The sequence below is a fragment of the Carcharhinus amblyrhynchos genome, chromosome 4 (assembly GCF_965287045.1).
Source record: "Carcharhinus amblyrhynchos chromosome 4, sCarAmb.v2.hapA, whole genome shotgun sequence".
Lineage (NCBI taxonomy): Eukaryota > Metazoa > Chordata > Chondrichthyes > Carcharhiniformes > Carcharhinidae > Carcharhinus > Carcharhinus amblyrhynchos.
The window spans coordinates 140,520,154-140,538,129 of NC_137327.1; the positions used below are offsets into that span (position 1 = coordinate 140,520,154).

Below are 17,976 nucleotides of genomic sequence, written 5' to 3' on the forward strand. Positions count from 1 at the left end.
TTGGGCAGTGTGGTCGGTGCAGGTTTGGTGGGCCATAGGACCTGTTCCTGTACTGTAATTTTCTTTGTTCCTTCTAAAACACTTGTGATTTCTTGCCAAGATTCCCTTGGGGATTTGGTTGGCACATCATAACACTTTGACATTGAATGGCATTGCCACCACTGAATCCCCAGCTATGTTATGATGAATAATTCATCTCCCGACATCCCAGAACATGTTCACCATATTCAAGACTCAAGTCAGGAATGAATGGAATACTCTCCACTTGTCTGGAGGAGTATAGTTCTAGCAACATCTCCGCTTTTTCATTGTTCTGGTATATATCAGATAACTTTTTGTTTTTTTTTAAACATGATCACTTTTATGTATGTGTGGAGGAGAGTCAGAAAATAAACATTAACTGTCCTGTTTTCCTTTAGGTGATGAAAGCAGTGGTGAAGAAAGTGGAAGTGGCTGTTCTGGGTTGGATTGTCAATCAGAGTTCGAGTTCACTAGCACTGATGCGCCTGTGCTTTTTGGCCCCATAGAACCGAAGAAAATTGCACCCAATGAATCTGCTCGCTGCAACAGCCCATCTCAACTAATTCTACTTATTAGTTGTTTAATAATAGTCTTAGAGCAACAGTTAAGATAATCACACAAGTTGCTGAAAAGAGTCTTTGCACATGACTTTTTTAAACAAACTACTCTCATTTTTACTATTTGTGACTTTGACTTTCATTTTAAACTTTCTTTTAAGGTCTCAACAATGATATAAGGTTGCTGCTTGAATTGTTTTCATGTTGCCAGTGGCACCATTGTATCAGTCATTGTGTTTAATGACATAATCCACCCATGTGATCACAGGACTGTCCCACTTTAACATATGGGCCCCAAAGCAAATGCAGACCTGTAAATTAGTGAATCTATAATGCATTTTTAATTTGATTCTCATTTTACTATGTTAAAGAACCAGGACCTTGTGCAAGAAAATACATCAGTGGAATTCCATGTACCCACTTCTCCAGAGGCAGGGGGAGCATTCATTTGGCCAGGAGAGCATTTCATCACCTCCCCTTGATTAAGTCGGTGGGCAGTTAATATTCACTGAAGGGCTTCACCCTGTTACTGCTGACACTTAACCAGCAGTGGGGTGGGATTCCTCTACACAGGGTGATCAACAAGCATGCTTTGTCAAGTTTCCTTGTGGGTTTCTATAGTGAGTCTCTCATTCAAAATCACGCAATGTCCTTTCTTTTGACTTGCCTTGTTCTCCCATCCAGCAACTCCATTCTCCAGGTCCCATTGCCTCCCTCACTGATTTTAGCCTAGGGTCCCTCTGATGAGGGCACTGCTCCTAGTGGGTCTAACATCAATGATGGGTTGCTGGCCTCTGATTGACAGGGAGCTCTTGGATGGTATTGCTGTCTCGAGGGCCAAGATCCCAGGGAAGGCCTGGTGGCACTTAATTACATTGGGTCTTTATCAACGGAAGCGAAGTGCAATTTCCATCAGTTCTCCAACTGGTGGACAGGATGCCTGTCACAAATATTAAATTCCACCTGCTATCGACAAGTGATGTTATGGTGAATAAATACACAGAAGCAAACTTGCATATCCTGAAATAATGCTGCAACTATTGATGTACCTGCTATTTAGTTAAGGTTTGTTTTAGTATCTGCTAGACACCCAGTATAATATTGTGATTATTTTGGTTATGTATTGTTGCACAACAATTAGAGCTGTAGTTAGTCAGCCTTTTCCTAAAGCTACGTGTTGGGGACATTTGAAGATGGTTTTACGACTGTTGGCAGCACAGCTACCAGAACCTGTCCAACTGTTAATGATGCTTATTGACATGTAGAGAAATTGGATTTTTTAACGAGATAAACCTGCAAGTTAAATTTTCAAATTGGATTTGCATTAAATCTGTCTATGTGTTGAGTTCTACCACCTGCCTAAGTTGCTTTCTCTAGTTTGACAGCCAGCAGCAGCATCTTCCTGGAATTTATTTCCAATTGTTGAGTCTGATCACAAATATTGGTTCTGTTTTGATTACTGCTTTCATTGTGATGTTGAATATATTTTTATATCAGAATTTTAACTACTTGTAATTGTTAGCTCAGGGTCAATACATTGTTTTCTAAAATTTTGTTCAGTAATTTCAATGGATTTTTCAATCAACAGAAGACTGATGGTACATATCTACTGTTTATGAATCATCTTTGGGTACTCATTTATCTGTGGCAACTGGTTGTTAAGTTTAAATAGTGATTTTTTTTTTTGAGAATAGATTGTATATAGCTGAGACAATGCTGAATGCGTAGCTCAGCTGGCTGTCGGTGTTATGAGGTTTGCTTTTCCATAGAGACAAGGTAGAATCTAGTTCTTGTGTTGTGTAGGGGAAAGAATGATTGTGTTTCAAATATTCAATCATTGGCTGAAATTCAGCTAGAAGACCAGCAAGTGTAATGGCATGGTTCTGAGGGACAGCCAACACTCCAACTGACTGCTGCCTCATTGTTTATCTCTTGAGACAAACTTGTAAATTCTACTTTATTCATCTTGCAAAAGCCTCTAATAATTCCAGGATTTATATTTTATTGTTGAGACTAATCATTTTACTAATTATTGATTTGTTAGTTTGGTTTTAAACAAAATACAAAATATCCTTGATGTAACTTGTGAGACATTTACAATGATTGGCCTTCTATTCATGATGGTACAGAACATTTACAGTGAGAAAACTCATGATGGAATGCAAAAGATTCTTGAGTAAATAAGTATCAATATCCAATTTGATTGTTTGAGTTGTTGTACTAAAAGTACAGAGCCCATATCTGGAACGTACAAAGCTTTCACCTTGAGCCCCATTTGGATATTTTTTTCACATTGAAAACTTGATTTCAATTTCATGCATGAGGACTGGTTTTAATTGTGTGACTATCTTCTCCAATTATTTCTATAATCCACATTATCCACTTAACTGCAACACTAGTTGCACAGAGATAAAAATGGTTTAGATCTAATTGCCATTACAGAGACCTGGGCCTGAACTTTTCACCCGTCAAACAGGCACGCTCCGCAGCCCCGAAGTGGACGTGAAATGTGCCTCCAGTTGCAGTTGGGTCCAGAATGTGATTCACACCAGCTGGCCAGTTAATGGGCAGCCAGTGTGAAATTTCCACTGGGAAATGCTCAGCGCTGCTGGGGAGGGCATGAATTCCTTCAGTTCTTCCTGCTCACTAAACCCGGTGTTGCCCAGCATTTCTGGTACATTATTGTGTCCTCCTCTGTGAAGATAGAACCAAAGTATACATTTTTTTTAGTCACCCATTCCTTTGTTCACCATTGCTAAGGAACATCTGTGATTATGGGCAACTTTAATCTGCACATCGATTGGGAGAGTCAAATTAGTCACTGTACAATAGAGACAACATTTCTGGAGTGCATACGGGATGGTTTTCTGGACCAAGACGTTGAGGGTAAAGATGGCAAGATTTGGGGACCCTGGATGATGAGAGATTGTGAACTTAGTAAAAACAAAAGAGGCATACGTACATTTCAGGAAACTGAAAACCGATTAGGTTCTTGAGGAATACAAAGATAGCAGCTAAGAGCTTAAACAGGGATTTAGAAGGGCTAAGAGGGGCAGTAAAATGTCCTTGGCAGACAGGGTTAAGGTGAATACCAAAGCTTTTTATGTGTATATAAGGAGGAAGAGGGTAGCTAAGGAAAGGGTAAGTCCACTCAAGGACAGTGGAGGGACTATGTATGTGGAGCTAGATGAAGTGGATGAGCTTCTTAACAGGTCCTTTGCATCAGTATTCACAAAGGAGAGTGAATGTTGAGAGGAGGATGTTGACATTCTAGGATGTGTTGAGATAAAAAGGGAAGCGGTACTGGAGGTTTTGAAAAACATTAAGGTGGCCAATTCCCCAGGGCCAAATAGGGTCTATCCCAGAATACTGAGAGGTGTGGGAAGAAATTGCTGAGACCTTGGCCAAAATCTTTGTATCCTCTTTAGCCATGGGCGAGGTACAAGAAGATTGGAGAGTAGCTAAAATTGTTCCTCTGTTTAAGAAGGACAGAAGATACAATCTGGGAAATTACAGGCCTGTGAGCCTTGCATCAATGATGGGGAAATTATTGGAAAAGATTCTTAGGGACAGGATGTACTTACATCTGGAGGAGAATATGCTTATTAGCAATAGAGGGGGATGCCATGTCTCACAAACTTGAGTTCTTTGAGGAAGTGACAAGAAAAATTGGTGAGGGCAGGGCAGCTGATGTTATATAAATGAACTTTAGTAAAGTCTTCAGTAAGGTTCCTCATGGCAGGCTAATACAGAAGCTGCAGTCATATGGGATCTAAGGTGAGCTGCTAAGATGGATACAAAACTGGCTTTGGCATAAAAAGCAGAGTAGCAGCAGAAGGATACTTTTCTAACTGGAGGTCTGCGACAAGCGGAGACCCACAAGAATCAGTAATGGGGTTGTGCTGTTTGTAATATATATATAAACGATTTGAAGGAAAATGTAGGTGATCCAATGAGTAAATTTGCAGATGATATAAAAATTGGGGGAGTAGCGGATAGTGAAGATGATTATCAGAGGATGCAGCAGGATATAAATTGGCTGGAGATCTGGGCCAAAGGCTGGCACATGGAATTTAACCTGGACAAATATGAGGTGATGCAATTTAGAAGGTTTGCTGCAGAAGGAAAATATACAGTAAATGGTAGAGCCCTTAGAAATATTAGCATACAGAGGGATCTAGATTTGCAGATCAACAGTTCCCTGAGGATGGCAACTCAGATGTACAAGGTGGTCAAGAAGGTTTATGGCATGCTGAGCTTCATTGGCCGTGGCGTTGAGTATAGGAATTAGAAAATAGTGTTGCAGCTGTAAATGTCGTGAAGCCACACTTGGAGTATTTTGTACAATTCTGGTTGCCACACTACCAGAAGGATGTTGATGCATTGGAAAGGGTGCAGAAGAGATTTACCAGAACGTTGCCCGGTTTGGAGGATGTGGACTATGAAGAACAGTGCAGCACAGGAAACAGGCCCTTCGGCCCTCCAAGCCTGTGCCGCTCATTGGTCCAACTAGACCATTCGTTTGTATCCCTCCATTCCCAGTCTGCTCATGTGACTATCCAGGCAAATCTTAAATGATCCCAGCGTGTCCACCTCCACCACCCTACGTGGCAGTGCATTCTAAAAGATGAAGAAAGGTTAATAAACTTTCTCAGAAAGCTACGGAAATTCAGCACGACCATTACGACTGTCTTGGATTTTTAGTATACCTTCCAAATTGCATCAGCTCACATTTGTCCAGGTTAAATTCCATCTGCCATCTTTTGGCCCAGCCGATTTATATTGTGTTATCCATAGTAAGCATCTTATCTGGTTGTAACAAAGCTTGGTATGGCTTTTGCTATGACCAGGATTGTAAGGAGCTGCAAAGTGAATGTAGTCCAATTCATTACAGAAACCTCCCATCCATTGACTCTATCTACACTCCCCATTGCCTTGGGAAGCAGCCAGAATAATAAAGGATCCCATGCAACCCAGACATACTCTTCCACCTTCTTCTGTCAAGAAAAAGATACAAAAGTCTGAAAACAAATCCAGCTGACTCAAGAACAGCTTTTTCCCTTGCTGTCATCAAACGTCTGAAAGATCCTATCATATATTGAGCTGATCTTTCTCTTCATCTTACCCTTAGCTGCATGGGATGTTTGACATGAGGGATGCCATTAGTGTCCCTGCTGAATTCACCTGTGGGAAGTGCTCCATCTCCAGCTCCTCGAAAACCGCGTTAGGGAACTGGAGCAGGAGTTGGATCGTTTGGGAGCAGAGTTGATCATAGATAAAAGCTTCAGGGATTTGGAGACTGTGAAAAATGAAAATAGCTGGGTGACAGTGAGAGGGGCTGGGAGGAAGCAGCCAGTGTGGGGATCCCCTGTGGTTGTTCCCTCAGCAACAAGTATTCTGTGTTGGATACTGTTGAGGGGGATGACCTACCAGTGGTAAGCCAGAGTGACTGGACTTGGAGCACTGAGTCTGTCCCTGTGTCTCAGAAGGGAGGAGAGCAATAGTAATTGGGGACACGATGGTTAGAGGGACAGATAGGAGGTTCTGTGGCAGCAAAAGAGACTCATGGTTGGTATGTTGCCTCCCGGGTGCAAGAGTCTGTAATGTCTCAGACCGTGTTTTCAAGATCCTTAGGGGGAGGAGGATCAGTCGCAGGTCGTGGTGCACATTGGTACCAATCAATGATGTAGGTAGAAGGAGAGATGGGGATTTAGAACAGGAATTTAGGGACCTAGGCTGGAAGCTGAAAGCTAGGACAAAGCATGTTGTCATCTCTGGTTTGTTGCCGGTGCCATGTGATAGTGAGTTAAGAAACAGGGAGAGAGTGTAGATTAACATGTGGCTTCAGGGATGGTGTAGGAGAGAAGGCTTCATTTACTTAGATAATTGGAGCACATTCTGGGGAAGGTGGGACCTGTATAAACAGGATGGTTTGCACCTGAACCAGAGGGGCAGCAATATCCTGGGAGGGAAATTTGCATCTGCTCTTTGGGGGAAGGGGGGATTAAATTAATTTGTCAGGGGGGTGGGAAAATGAGATGTAGTCCAAAAGCCAGTCCCGAGGGTCGTGAGTTAGTGAGGAAGGTACCAAGGTCGCAGGAGCGTAAAGGCAGACAGGATGGTGGGTTGAAGTGTATCTACTACATTGCAAGGAGCATCAGGAATAAGGTAGGTGAACTTGGAGCGTGGATTGGTAATGGGACTGTGATGTGGCCATTACGGAGAAACGGTTAGAACAGGAATGGTTGTTGGCAGTTCCGCGGTATAAATGTTTCAGTAAGAGTAGGAAAGGCGGTAAAAGAGGTGGAGGAGTAGCATTGTTAATCGAGGATAGTTTAATGGCTGCTGAAGGCATTTCGAGGGCGATCTGCCTACTGAGGTAATATGGGGTGAAGTTAGAAATAGGAAAGGATCGGTCACGTTGTTAGGAGTTTTCTACAGGCCCCGAAATAGTAATAGAGATGTAGAGGAGGAAATGGCAAAGCAGGTTATGGATAGGTGTGGAAGTCACAGGGTAGTAAAACTGCAGCAGGCGACGGTGCAGAGGGACCTCGGGGTCCTTGTGCATGAGTCGCAAAAACCCAGCTTGCAGGTGCAGCAGGTGGTCAGGAAGGCGAATGGGATGCTGGCCTTCATAGCGAGGGGGATTGAATATAAAAGTAGGGAGGTCTTGCTGCAGCTGTATAGGGCATTGGTGAGGCTGCAGCTGGAGTACTGTGTGCAGTTTTGGGCGCCGCACCTGCGCAAGGATATTTTGGCCCTGGAGGGAGTGCAGAGGAGGTTTACTAGGCTGATACCGGAGTTGAGGGGATTGAGCTATGAGGAGAGGCTGAATAAACTAGGCTTGTACTCGTTAGAGTTTAGAAGAATGAGGGGAGATCTCATTGAGACGTATAAGATGATGAATGGGATGGATAGGATAGAGGTGGAGAGACTCTTCCCGCTCAAAAAAGACAGTAGGACTAGGGGGCACAGCCTCAAGATAAAGGGGAGGCGGTTTAGAACGGAGTTGAGGAGGAACTTCTTCACTCAAAAGGTGGTGAATCTCTGGAATTCTCTGCCCGTTGAAGTGGTGGAGGCTGCCTCGCTAAATATTTTTAAGAAGCGGGTTGATGGGTTCTTGATAAGAGAGGGGATTAAGGGTTATGGGGAGAGGGCGGGAAAGTGGAACTGAGCCACAACAGATCAGCCATGATCTTATTGAATGGCGGGGCAGGCTCGAAGGGCTAGATGGCCTACTCCTGCTCCTATTTCTTATGTTCTTATGTTCTTATCACGGGTGACTTTAACTTTCCAAAAATTGATTGGAGCCTTAATTGGTCGAATAGTTCAGATGGGACACTTTTTGTACAGTGTGTGCAGGAGAGTTTCCTGACACAATATGTGGATAAGCTGACAAGAGGTGGGGCCACATTGGACTTGGTACTGGGTAATGAACTGGGCCAAGTGTTAGATTTGTTTGTGGAAGAGCACTTTGGAGATAGTGACCACAATTCAGTGTCTTTCATTATTGCAATGGAGAGGGATAGGGACACATGACATGGCAAGATTTATAATTGGAGCAGGGGAAATTGTGATGCGATTAGGCAAGAATTAGGGAGCAATAGATGGGAACAGAAACTGTCAGGTATGGGCACAAACGAAAATAGAGCTTTTTCAAGGAACAAATACTGCGTGTCCTTGATAGAAATGTCCCTGGCAGGCAGGGAGGAAATGGCCAAGTGAGGGAACCGTGGTTCACAGAGGAGGTTGAATGTCTTGTTAAGAGGAAAAAGGAAATGTATGTAAGGATGAAAAAAACAAGGTTCAGTTGGGTCGCTTGAGGGTTACAAGGTAGCTCGGAATGAGTTAAAGAAAGGGCTTAGGACATGGTGACACAGTGGTTAGCACTGCTGCCTCACAATGCCAGGGACCCAGGTTCGATTCCCAGCTTGGGTCAGTGTCTGTGTGGGGTCTGCATGCTCTCTCCTTGTGTGCCGGTTTCCTCCGGGTGCTCCGGTTTCCTCCCACAGTGCCAACTAGGTGCATTGACCCGAACAGGTGCCGGAATGTGGCGACTAGTGGAATTTCACAGTATCTCCATTGCAGTATTCATGTAAACATTCTTTTTTAGTGCTTGATCGACTAGCGGGACTGATGGTGGACAAGTCCCCAGGACTGGGTGGAATGCATCCCAGGGTTCTGAAGGAAATGGCAGAGGTGATAGTGGATGCCTTAGTGATTATTTTCCAAACCTCACTGGATTCCAGGGAAGTGCCGGAAGATTGGAAAATGGCTAATGTTACGCCGCTGTTTAAAAAGGGTAGCAGGCAAAAGGCAGGGAATTATAGGCCGGTTAGTTTAACGTCTGTCGTGGGAAAAATGCTTGAATCTGTCATCAAAGAAGAAATAGCGAGGCACCTTGAGAAGAATTGTTTGATAGAGCAGACGCAGCACGGATTTGTTCGGGGAAGTCGTGTCTGACAAATTTATTGGAATTCTATGAGGATGTGACTAGTGCGGTAGACAGAGGGGAACCGGTGGATGTGGTGTTTCTCAACTTTTCAGAAGGCGTTTAATAAGGTGCTGCACAAAAGGTTGCTTCAGAAGGTTAGGGGGCATGGAGTTGGGAGTAAGGTGTTAGCGTGGATAGAGGATTGGTTGGCTAATAGGATGCAGAGAGTTGGCATCAATGGGTGCTATTCTGATTGGCGGTTGGTGACTAGTGGAGTGCCGCAGGGATCGGTGCTGGGGCCTCAACTATTTACCATTTATATAGATGATCTGGAGGAGGGGGCTGAGTGTAGGGTGACGAAATTTGCTGATGACACAAAGATAAGTGGAAAAGCAAATTGTGCAAAGGATGTGGAAAGTCTGCAGAGGGATCTAGATAGGCTAAGCGAGTGGGTGAGGACATGGCAGATGGAGTACAATGTTAGCAAGTGTGAGGTTATCCACTTTGGCAGGAATAGTAGTAGGAGGGATTACTATTTAAAGGGCAAAAAGCTGCAGCATGCTACGGTGCAAAGGGACCTGGGGGTCCTTGTGCATGAATCACAAAAACCCAGTCTGCAGGTGCAGCAGGTGATCAGGAAGGCGAATGGGATGCTGGCCTTTATAGTGAGGGGGATAGATTATAAAAGCAGGGAGGTCTTGCTGCAACTGTACAGGGCACTGGTGAGGCCGCAGCTGGAGTACTGTGTGCAGTTTTGGTAGCTGCACTTGCGCAAGGATATTTTGGCCTTGGAAGGAGTGCAGAGGAGGTTCACTAGGCTGATACTGGAGATGAGGGGGTTGAACTATGAAGAGAGGCTGAATAGACTGAGTTTGTACTCGTTGGAGTTTAGAAGGATGAGGGGGGATCTTATAGAGATGTGTAAGATAATGAAGGGGATGGATAGAGGTAGAGAGATTCTTCCCACTCAAAGGACAGCAGGACTAGAGGGCACAGCCTCAAGATAAGTGGGGGGGGGGGGCAGTTTAGAATAGAGTTGAGGAGGAACTTCTTCACTCAAAGGGTGGTGAATCTCTGGAATTCTCTGCCCGTTGAAGTGGTGGAGGCTACCTCGCTAAATATATTTAAGACACGGGTAGATAGGTTTTTGGTAGGCAAGGGAATTAAAGGTTATGGGGAGAAAGCGGGAAAGTGGAAGTGATCCACTTCAGATCAGCCATGATCTTATTGAATGGCGGGGCAGGCTTGAAGGGCTAGATGGCCTACTCCTCCTATTTCTTATGTTCCTAGGAGAGCTAGGAGGGGGCATGAGAAGTCCTTGGCGAGTCGGATAAAAGAAAACCCCAAGACTTTTTCCCCTTATGTAAGAAATAAAAGAATGACCAGGGTGAGGTTAGGGCCAGTCAAGGATAGTAGTGGGAACTTGTGCATGGAGTCAGAAGAGATAGGTGAAGTGTTGAATGAATACTTCAGTGTTCACTAAGGAGAGGGACCATCTTTTGAGGATGAGTGCATGATACAGGCTGATAGGATGGAGGAGGTAGATGTTCTGAGGGAAGATGTATTAGCAATTTTGAAAAACCTGAGGATCGATAAGTCCCCTGGGCCAGATGGGATACATCCTAAGATACTTTGGGAGGCAAGGGATGAGATTGCGGAGCCTTTAGCTTTGATTTTTGGGCCCTCACTGTCTGCAGAGATAGTGCCAGAGGACTGAAGAGTGGCAAATGTTGTTCCTCTCTTCAAGAAAGGAAATAGAAATGACCCTGGTAATTATAGGCCAGTTAGTCTTTCTTCAGTGGTCAGTAAGTTAATGGAAAGGGTCCTGAGGGATAGGATTTATGACCATTTGGAAAGATGCAGCTTAATGTGGGATAGTCAGCACAGTTTCATGAGGGGTAAGTCCTGCCTCACAAATTAAATTGAATTCTTTGAGGAGGTAACTAAGTATGTGGACGAAGGTAGGGCAGTTGATGTCATATACGTGGATTTTAGTAAAGCGTTTGATAAGGTTCCCTATGGGAGGCTCATGAAGATAAGGATGTGTGGGATCGAAGGAAATTTGGCCCATTGGATAAGTAACTGGCTATCTCATAGACAGAGGATGGCAGTGGAGGGGAAGTTTTCAGACTGGAGGCCAGTTACCAGCAGTGTACCACAGGGATCAGTGCTGGGTCTTCTGCTATTTGTGATTTTTATCAATGACTTGGAAGAGGGGGCTGAAGGGTGGGTTAGTAAATTTGCTGATGACACCAAGATTGGTGCAGTAGTGGATGAGGTGGAGGGCTCTTGCAGGCTGCAAAGAGACTTTGATAGGATGTAGAGTTGGGTCGAAAAGTAGCAGATGGAGTTGAACCCTGATAAGTGCGAGGTGATTCATTTTGGTAGGACAAACTTGAATGCAGATTACAGGGTCAACGGCAGAGTTCTAAGGAATGTGAAGGAACAGAGAGATCTTGGAGTTCATATCCACAGATCTCTGAAGGTTGCCACTCAAGTGGATAGAGCCGTGAAGAAGACTTATAGAGTGTTAGCGTTTATTAACAGGAGGTTTGAGTTTAAGAGCCGTGGGCTTATGCTGCAACTATACCAGATGTTGGTGAGACCACATTTGGAATATTGTGTTCAGTTTTGGTCACCTCAGGATGTGGAAGCATTGGAGAGAGTGCAGAGGAGATTTACGAGGATGCTGCCTGGTTTTGGAAGGTAGGTCTTATGAGGAAAGGTTGAGGGAGCTGGGGCTTTTCTCTTTAGAGCAGAGGAGGATGAGAGGTGACTTAATAGAGGTTTATAAGATGATGAGAGGGATTGATAGAGTGGATGTGCAGAGACTATTTCTTCGGGTGTATGTAGGTGTTACTAGGGGGCATAACTATAAGGTTCATGGTGGCAGATATAGGAGGGATGTCCGAGGTAGATTCTTTACTCAGAGAGTGGTTGGGGTGTGGAATAGACTGCCTGCTGTGACAGTGGAGCCGGACACTTTAGGAACTTTCAAGCGGTTATTGGATAGGCACGTGGAGCACACCAGAATTATAGGGAGGGGATAGCTTGATCTTGGGATTGGACATAGCTCGGCATAACTTTGAGGGCCGAAGGGCCTGTACTGTGCAGTACTGTTCTATGTTCTGCACCGTATCCTTTTCCTATACATACTTCATAGAATCCCCACAGTACAGATGGAGGCCATTTGGCCCATCGAGTCTCTACTGATCACAATTCCACCCAGGCCGTATTCCCATAATCCTTATTTACCCTGCTAGCTCTCCTGCCACTAGGGTCAATTTAGCATAGCCAATCAACCTAACCCACACATCTTTGGACCACGGGAGGAAGTCGGAGCGCCTGGAGGAAACCCTCGCAGACACAGAAAGAAAGTGCACCCGAGGCTGGAATTGAACTCGGGTCCCTGGCGCTGTGAGGCAGAAGTACTAACCACTGCACCACCATGTTGCCCTAGTTGTATGTTTTGTCAGTGCAAGAATCAATACTTTCTGCTGTATCCCAGTACATGACAAATCAAATCAAATCAAATCAAATACTCCTTTCTTGTCAAATACATGACCAAGATATAGAACTTGGAAAAACTACAGGAAATATGAAGACATCAGGCAGAAAATTGGATGAGTAAACTGGAAGGAGGTGTTCTTGGGGAAAAGTACTGAAGGAAGGTGGCGGATTTTCAAGGAATGTTTGTCTGGAGCTCTGTACGACAACGTTCCAATGAGACAAGGAGGTTTTGGTAGGTCGCAGGAACCGTGATGCATGAAGGTTGTGATGAACCTAGTCAGGAAGAAAAGAAAGGTGTACAAAAAGTTTAGAGAACTAGGAGATGTTAAGGATCTAGAGGAGTATAATCCCAAGGCATTCGACAAATATGTGAAAAGTAAAAGGATGAGAAGTGAAGGGATAGGACCTATAAAAGGTGAAGGGGGAAAAGTCTGTGTGGAACCGGAAGAAATGGCAGAGATGCTTAATGATTATTTTGCCTCAATATTCACAGTGGAAAGTGATCTGGGAGGTTGTACTACAGGTTTGCGGCAGTCTGAAAAGATTGAGCATGTGGACGTTAAGAAAGAGGATGTGTTGGAACTTTTAAATTCTATCAAGATAGATAAGTCACTGGGACCAGATGGGATGTACCCCCAGGTTACTGTGGGAGGTGAGGGAAGTGATTGCAGAGCCCCTGGCAACGATCTTTGCATCGTCGATGGAGACGGGAGAGGTTCCGGAGGATTGGAGGATTGTGGATGTGGTTCCTATTTTCAAGAAAGGGAACAGGGATAGCCCAGGAAATTACCGACCGGTGAGTCTGACCTCAGCGGTTGGTAAGCTGATGGAGAGGCTTCTGAGGGACAAGATTTATGAGCATTTAGAGAAGTGTAGAATGATCAGGAATAGTCAGCACGGCTTTGTCAAGGGCAAGTCGTGCCTTACGAGCCTAGTTGAGTTCTTTGAAAATGTGACTGAACACATTGACGAAGGAAGAGCGGTGGTCGTGGTTTACGTGGACTTCAGCAATGTGTTTGATAACGTCCCCCATGTATGACTTCTTGAGAAGGTGACAGGGCATGGGATCCAAGGGCCTTTGTGGATCTAGAACTGGCTTGCCTACAGAATACAGAGAGTGGTCGTGGATAGGTCTTTTTCTGCATGGAGGTCAGTCAACAGTGGAGTGCCCCAGGGATCTGTTCTAGGACCCTTGCTGTTTGTCATTTTCATAAATGACCTGGATGAGGAAGTGGAGGGATGGGTTAGTAAGTTCGCCGACGATACGAAAGTTGGTGGTGTTGTGGTTAGTCTGGAGGGATGTCAGAAGTTGCAGTGTGACATAGATAGGATGCAAGACTGGGTGGAGAAGTGGCAGATGGACTTTAACGCGGATAAATGTGTAGTGGTCCATTTTGGCAGGACCAATGGGATGAAGGAGTACAATATCAAGGGTAGGAGTCTTAGCAGTGTGGAGGAGCAGAAGGATCTTGGAGTCTGGGTCCACAGGACTCTTAAATCGGCCTTGCAGGTGGAGGATGTGGTCAAGAAGGTGTATGGTGTACTGGCCCTCATTAATCGAGGGATTGAGTTCAGGAGTCAGGAGGTAATGCTGCAACTTTATAAGACCCTTGTCAGACCCCACTTGGAGTACTGTGCGCAGTTCTGGTCGTCTCACTACAGGAAGGATGTGGAAGCTATTGAGAGGGTGCAGAGGAGATTTACAAGGATGTTGCCTGGATTGGGAGGCATGCCTTAGGTTGAGGGAGCTAGGTCTGTTCTCCCTGGAGAGATGAAGGTTGAGAGGCAACCTGATAGAGGTTTGTAAAATGTTGAGAGGAATAGATAGGGTGGATTCTCGGAGGCTATTTCCCGCCTATTTCGGAGGCGGAAAAGTGGAACTGATCCACTTCAGATCAGCCATGATCTTATTGAATGGCGGGGCAGGCTCAAAGGGCTAGATGGCCTACTCCTGCTCCTATTTCTTATGTTCTTATCTGGGTTGAAGTCCGTCTGCCACTTCTCCACTCAGCCTTGCATCCTATCTATGTCTTGCTGCAACTTCTGACATCCCTCCATACTATCCACAACACCTCTGACCTTTGTGTCATCGGCAAACTTACCAACCCATCCCTCCACTTCCTCATCCAGGTCATTTATAAAAATCAGAGTAAGGGTCCTAGAATAGATCCCTGGGGCACTCCATTGGTGACCGACCTCCATGCAGAAAAAGACCCATCCACAACCACTCTTTGCCTTCTAGGGGCAAGCCAGTTCTGGATCCACAAAGCCATGTCTCCTTGGATCCCATGCCCCTCATTTTCTCAATAAGCCTTGCATGGGGGACCTTATCAAACGTCTTGCTGAAGTCCATATAAACTACATCTACTGCTCTTCCTTTGTCAATGTGTTTAGTCACATCTTCAGAAAATTCAACTAGGCTCATAAGGCATGATCTGCCCTTGACAAAGCTGTGCTGACTACTTTTGATCATACTATACTTCTCCAAATGTTCATAAATCCTGCCTCTCAGGACCTTCTCCATCAACTTACCAACTACTGAGGTTAGATTCACTGGTCGATAATTGCCTGGGCTACCTCTTCTCCCTTTCTTGAATAAAGGAACTACATCTGCAATCCTCCGGAACCTCTCCCATCTCCATTGATGACGCAAAGATCATCAAAGGCCCTGCAATCTCTTCCCTCACCTCCCACAGTAACCTGGGGTACCTCCCATCCGGTCCCTGCAACTTATCTTACTTGATACTTTTCAAAAGCTCCAACACATCCTCTTTCTTAATGTCCACATGCTCAAGCTTTTCAGTCCACTGCAAGCCTGCACTACAACCACCAAGATCCTTTTCCATTGTGAATACTGAAGTATTCATTGAGCACCTCTGCTATTTCTACTGGTTCTATACAAACTTTCCCACCGTCACATTTGATAGGTCCTATTCCTTCATTTCTCATCTTTTTGCTCTTATCAGATAACACTGGACTCCTGTCACCCCAGTCACCCCCAGTCAGGATTTGGTCTATGGCCCTCTGGAACAGAGCTGGAGCAGACATAATGCCAATGGGAAGCTGCTTATAGCAGAACAGAACCCTGCGTGCGACTATTGGCAGTGAATCCCATCTGCAAGTAAGCCCGCAAAAGGTCCATTTTGGAGATTTTTTTTGTCCTTACCAGGCCACTGAATAGGTTCTCAGTCAGTGGAAGTGGGTACCATTCCACACACACAGCTGGGTTTACTGTCACTTTAAAATTCTCAAAGGTCTTCGTTCATCCGCCTGATTTTGCGACTAGAACAATTGCGATGGCCCATTCACTGGTGGTCACTGGTTCCAATGCCTCCAGATCCACCAGCTGTTCCAAGTCAGCCTCCACCTTAGGCCTAATTGCATACGTTACTGGACATCCTTTAAATTTCTTGGGCAAGCATCTGGCTTCAGCTGTAAATTAACTGTGACAACTTTCATCTCTCCAAAGGTCCTTGTTCAAGTCTGCCAGCCTATTTATTATGCCCCAGTTCAATTTCAACTTATGTAACCAGCGTGTCCGACTAACAGAGTTTCACCCCATTTAGTGGCAATTCTGCACATTGGTCTCTCAACTGTACGTTCACCAGTACATAACACTTGAGGGAAATCATTTGCTCTGTATATGTTCATAATGTGATCTTTGCAGGCTTTAATGGTAGGATTTTTAACTTCTCCCTGTATACTGGTTTGGGTATCAAGACCACAGCCACTCCCAAATCAATTTCCATTTTCATTGTTTTCCCCTCCAGTTCAGGGAGCACCCAGAACTGATGAGGGTTACCTTGTATACCTTCATACTACCAGAAGGATGTGGAGGCTTTGGAGAGGGTACAGAAAAGATTTACCAGGATGTTGCCTGGCATGGAGGCATTAGTTATGAGGAGAGGTTGGAGAAACTTGGTTTGTTCTCACTGGAAGGACAGAGGTTGAGAGGCGACCTGATAGAAGTTTGCAAGGTTATGAGGGACATGGACAGAGTGGATAGTCAGAAGCTTTTTCTCAGGGTGGAAGAGTCAATTACTCGGGGGCATTGGTTTAAGGTGCGAGGGGGCAAGGTTTAAAGGAGATGTAGAGGGTGGTGGGTGCCTGGAACTCGCTGCTGGGGGAGGTAGTGGAAGCAGATACAATAGTGACTTTTAGGGGGTGTCTTACAAATATATAAATAGGACGGGAATAGAGTGATATGGTCCCTGGAAGGGTAGGGGTTTTTAGTTCAGTCGGGCAGCATGGTCGGTGCAGGTTTAGAGGGCCAAAAGACCTGTTCCTGTGCTGTAGCTTTCTTTGTTCTTTGTTCTAGTACTGACAGAATGTTTCTGTAAACTGTCTGGACCTCCTGCAGACCCGACTCTTATGAGTCCCTATTCTCTCCATGGCTGACAACACGGACCTTTTTTACCCTCTCTGTGGACTGAGTTGCAGCTGGCATTTCCGGTAAATGTGACCAACTTGCTTGCATTTGCAACGTTGAGCCTCTTATGTCCAGCAATTTGATTCCTTGGGGCCTGTCCTGCCACATCAATGGCATTCCGCTTGCCGTGCCGAAACCTGCATGGTATCCGCTACTCCTAACCCAATGGCACTGTTTCTCTGGTGACTAATTCCATGGAAGTTGCAATCTGTAATGCAGACCGGAACTGTAAATTCTTTTTAGCCAACAACTTCCGCTAAATCACTTTATGTCACGGGTCACAAATCAGCCAGTCTCATAAAGTATCCTGGAGTATTTTTCCAAACTCTGTGCTCAGCCAGTCTCTTCACAACCCTAACCCTAACCCCTTTGAGTTGATTTCCTTTGTAGAATCGAAAATGCACAGCAACTATTAATGGCTTTGGAGCGAAATGAGCTTTTATTACGTAGAAACATAGAAAATAGGTGCAGGTGGCACAGTGGTTAGCACTGCTGCCTCACAGTGCCAGGGACCCAGGTTCAATTCTCGCCTTGGGTCACTGTCCGTGCGGAGTTTGCACACTCTCCCCATGTCTGCGTGGGTTTATCCAGGTGCTCCAGTTTCTTCCCACAGTCCAAAGATGTGTGAGTTAGGTGGATTGGCCATGCTAAATTGCCCCTTAGTGTCAGTGGGACTAGCTAGGGTAAATGCACGGGGTTATGGGGATATGGCCTGGGTGGGATTGTGGTTGGTGCACACTCAATGATCTCCTGCTCTGTAGGATCATTCTATGTGTAGGCCATTCGGTCCTTCGAGCCTGCACCGCTATTCAATATGATCATGGCTGATCGTACTCTTTCAATATCCCACTCCCGCTTTCTCTCTATACCCTTTGATCCCTTTAGCCACAAGGGCATCACCCAGCTCCCTCTTGAACATATCGAACAAACGAGCCCCAACTGCTTTCTGTGGTCGAGAATACCACAGATTACCACTGAACAAAACACAATAACAGGCCATTTGACCCACCAAATCTGTGCTGACA

General features: G+C 45.1%; 1 protein-coding gene across 2 annotated transcripts in view; it reads left to right on the plus strand.

The window, feature by feature from the left end:
• Nucleotides 1–2,776, plus strand: part of gpc4 (glypican 4) — a 195,649-nt gene extending 192,873 nt beyond the window's left edge. For both annotated transcript variants that reach the window (XM_080187977.1, XM_080187978.1), the window contains exon 9: nt 420–2,776. In XM_080187977.1, coding sequence (XP_080044103.1) covers nt 420–634 — 215 coding nt within the window. In that variant the 3' untranslated portion in view covers nt 635–2,776. The remainder of the gene's footprint in view (nt 1–419) is intronic.
• Nucleotides 2,777–17,976: the final 15,200 nt, after the last annotated feature.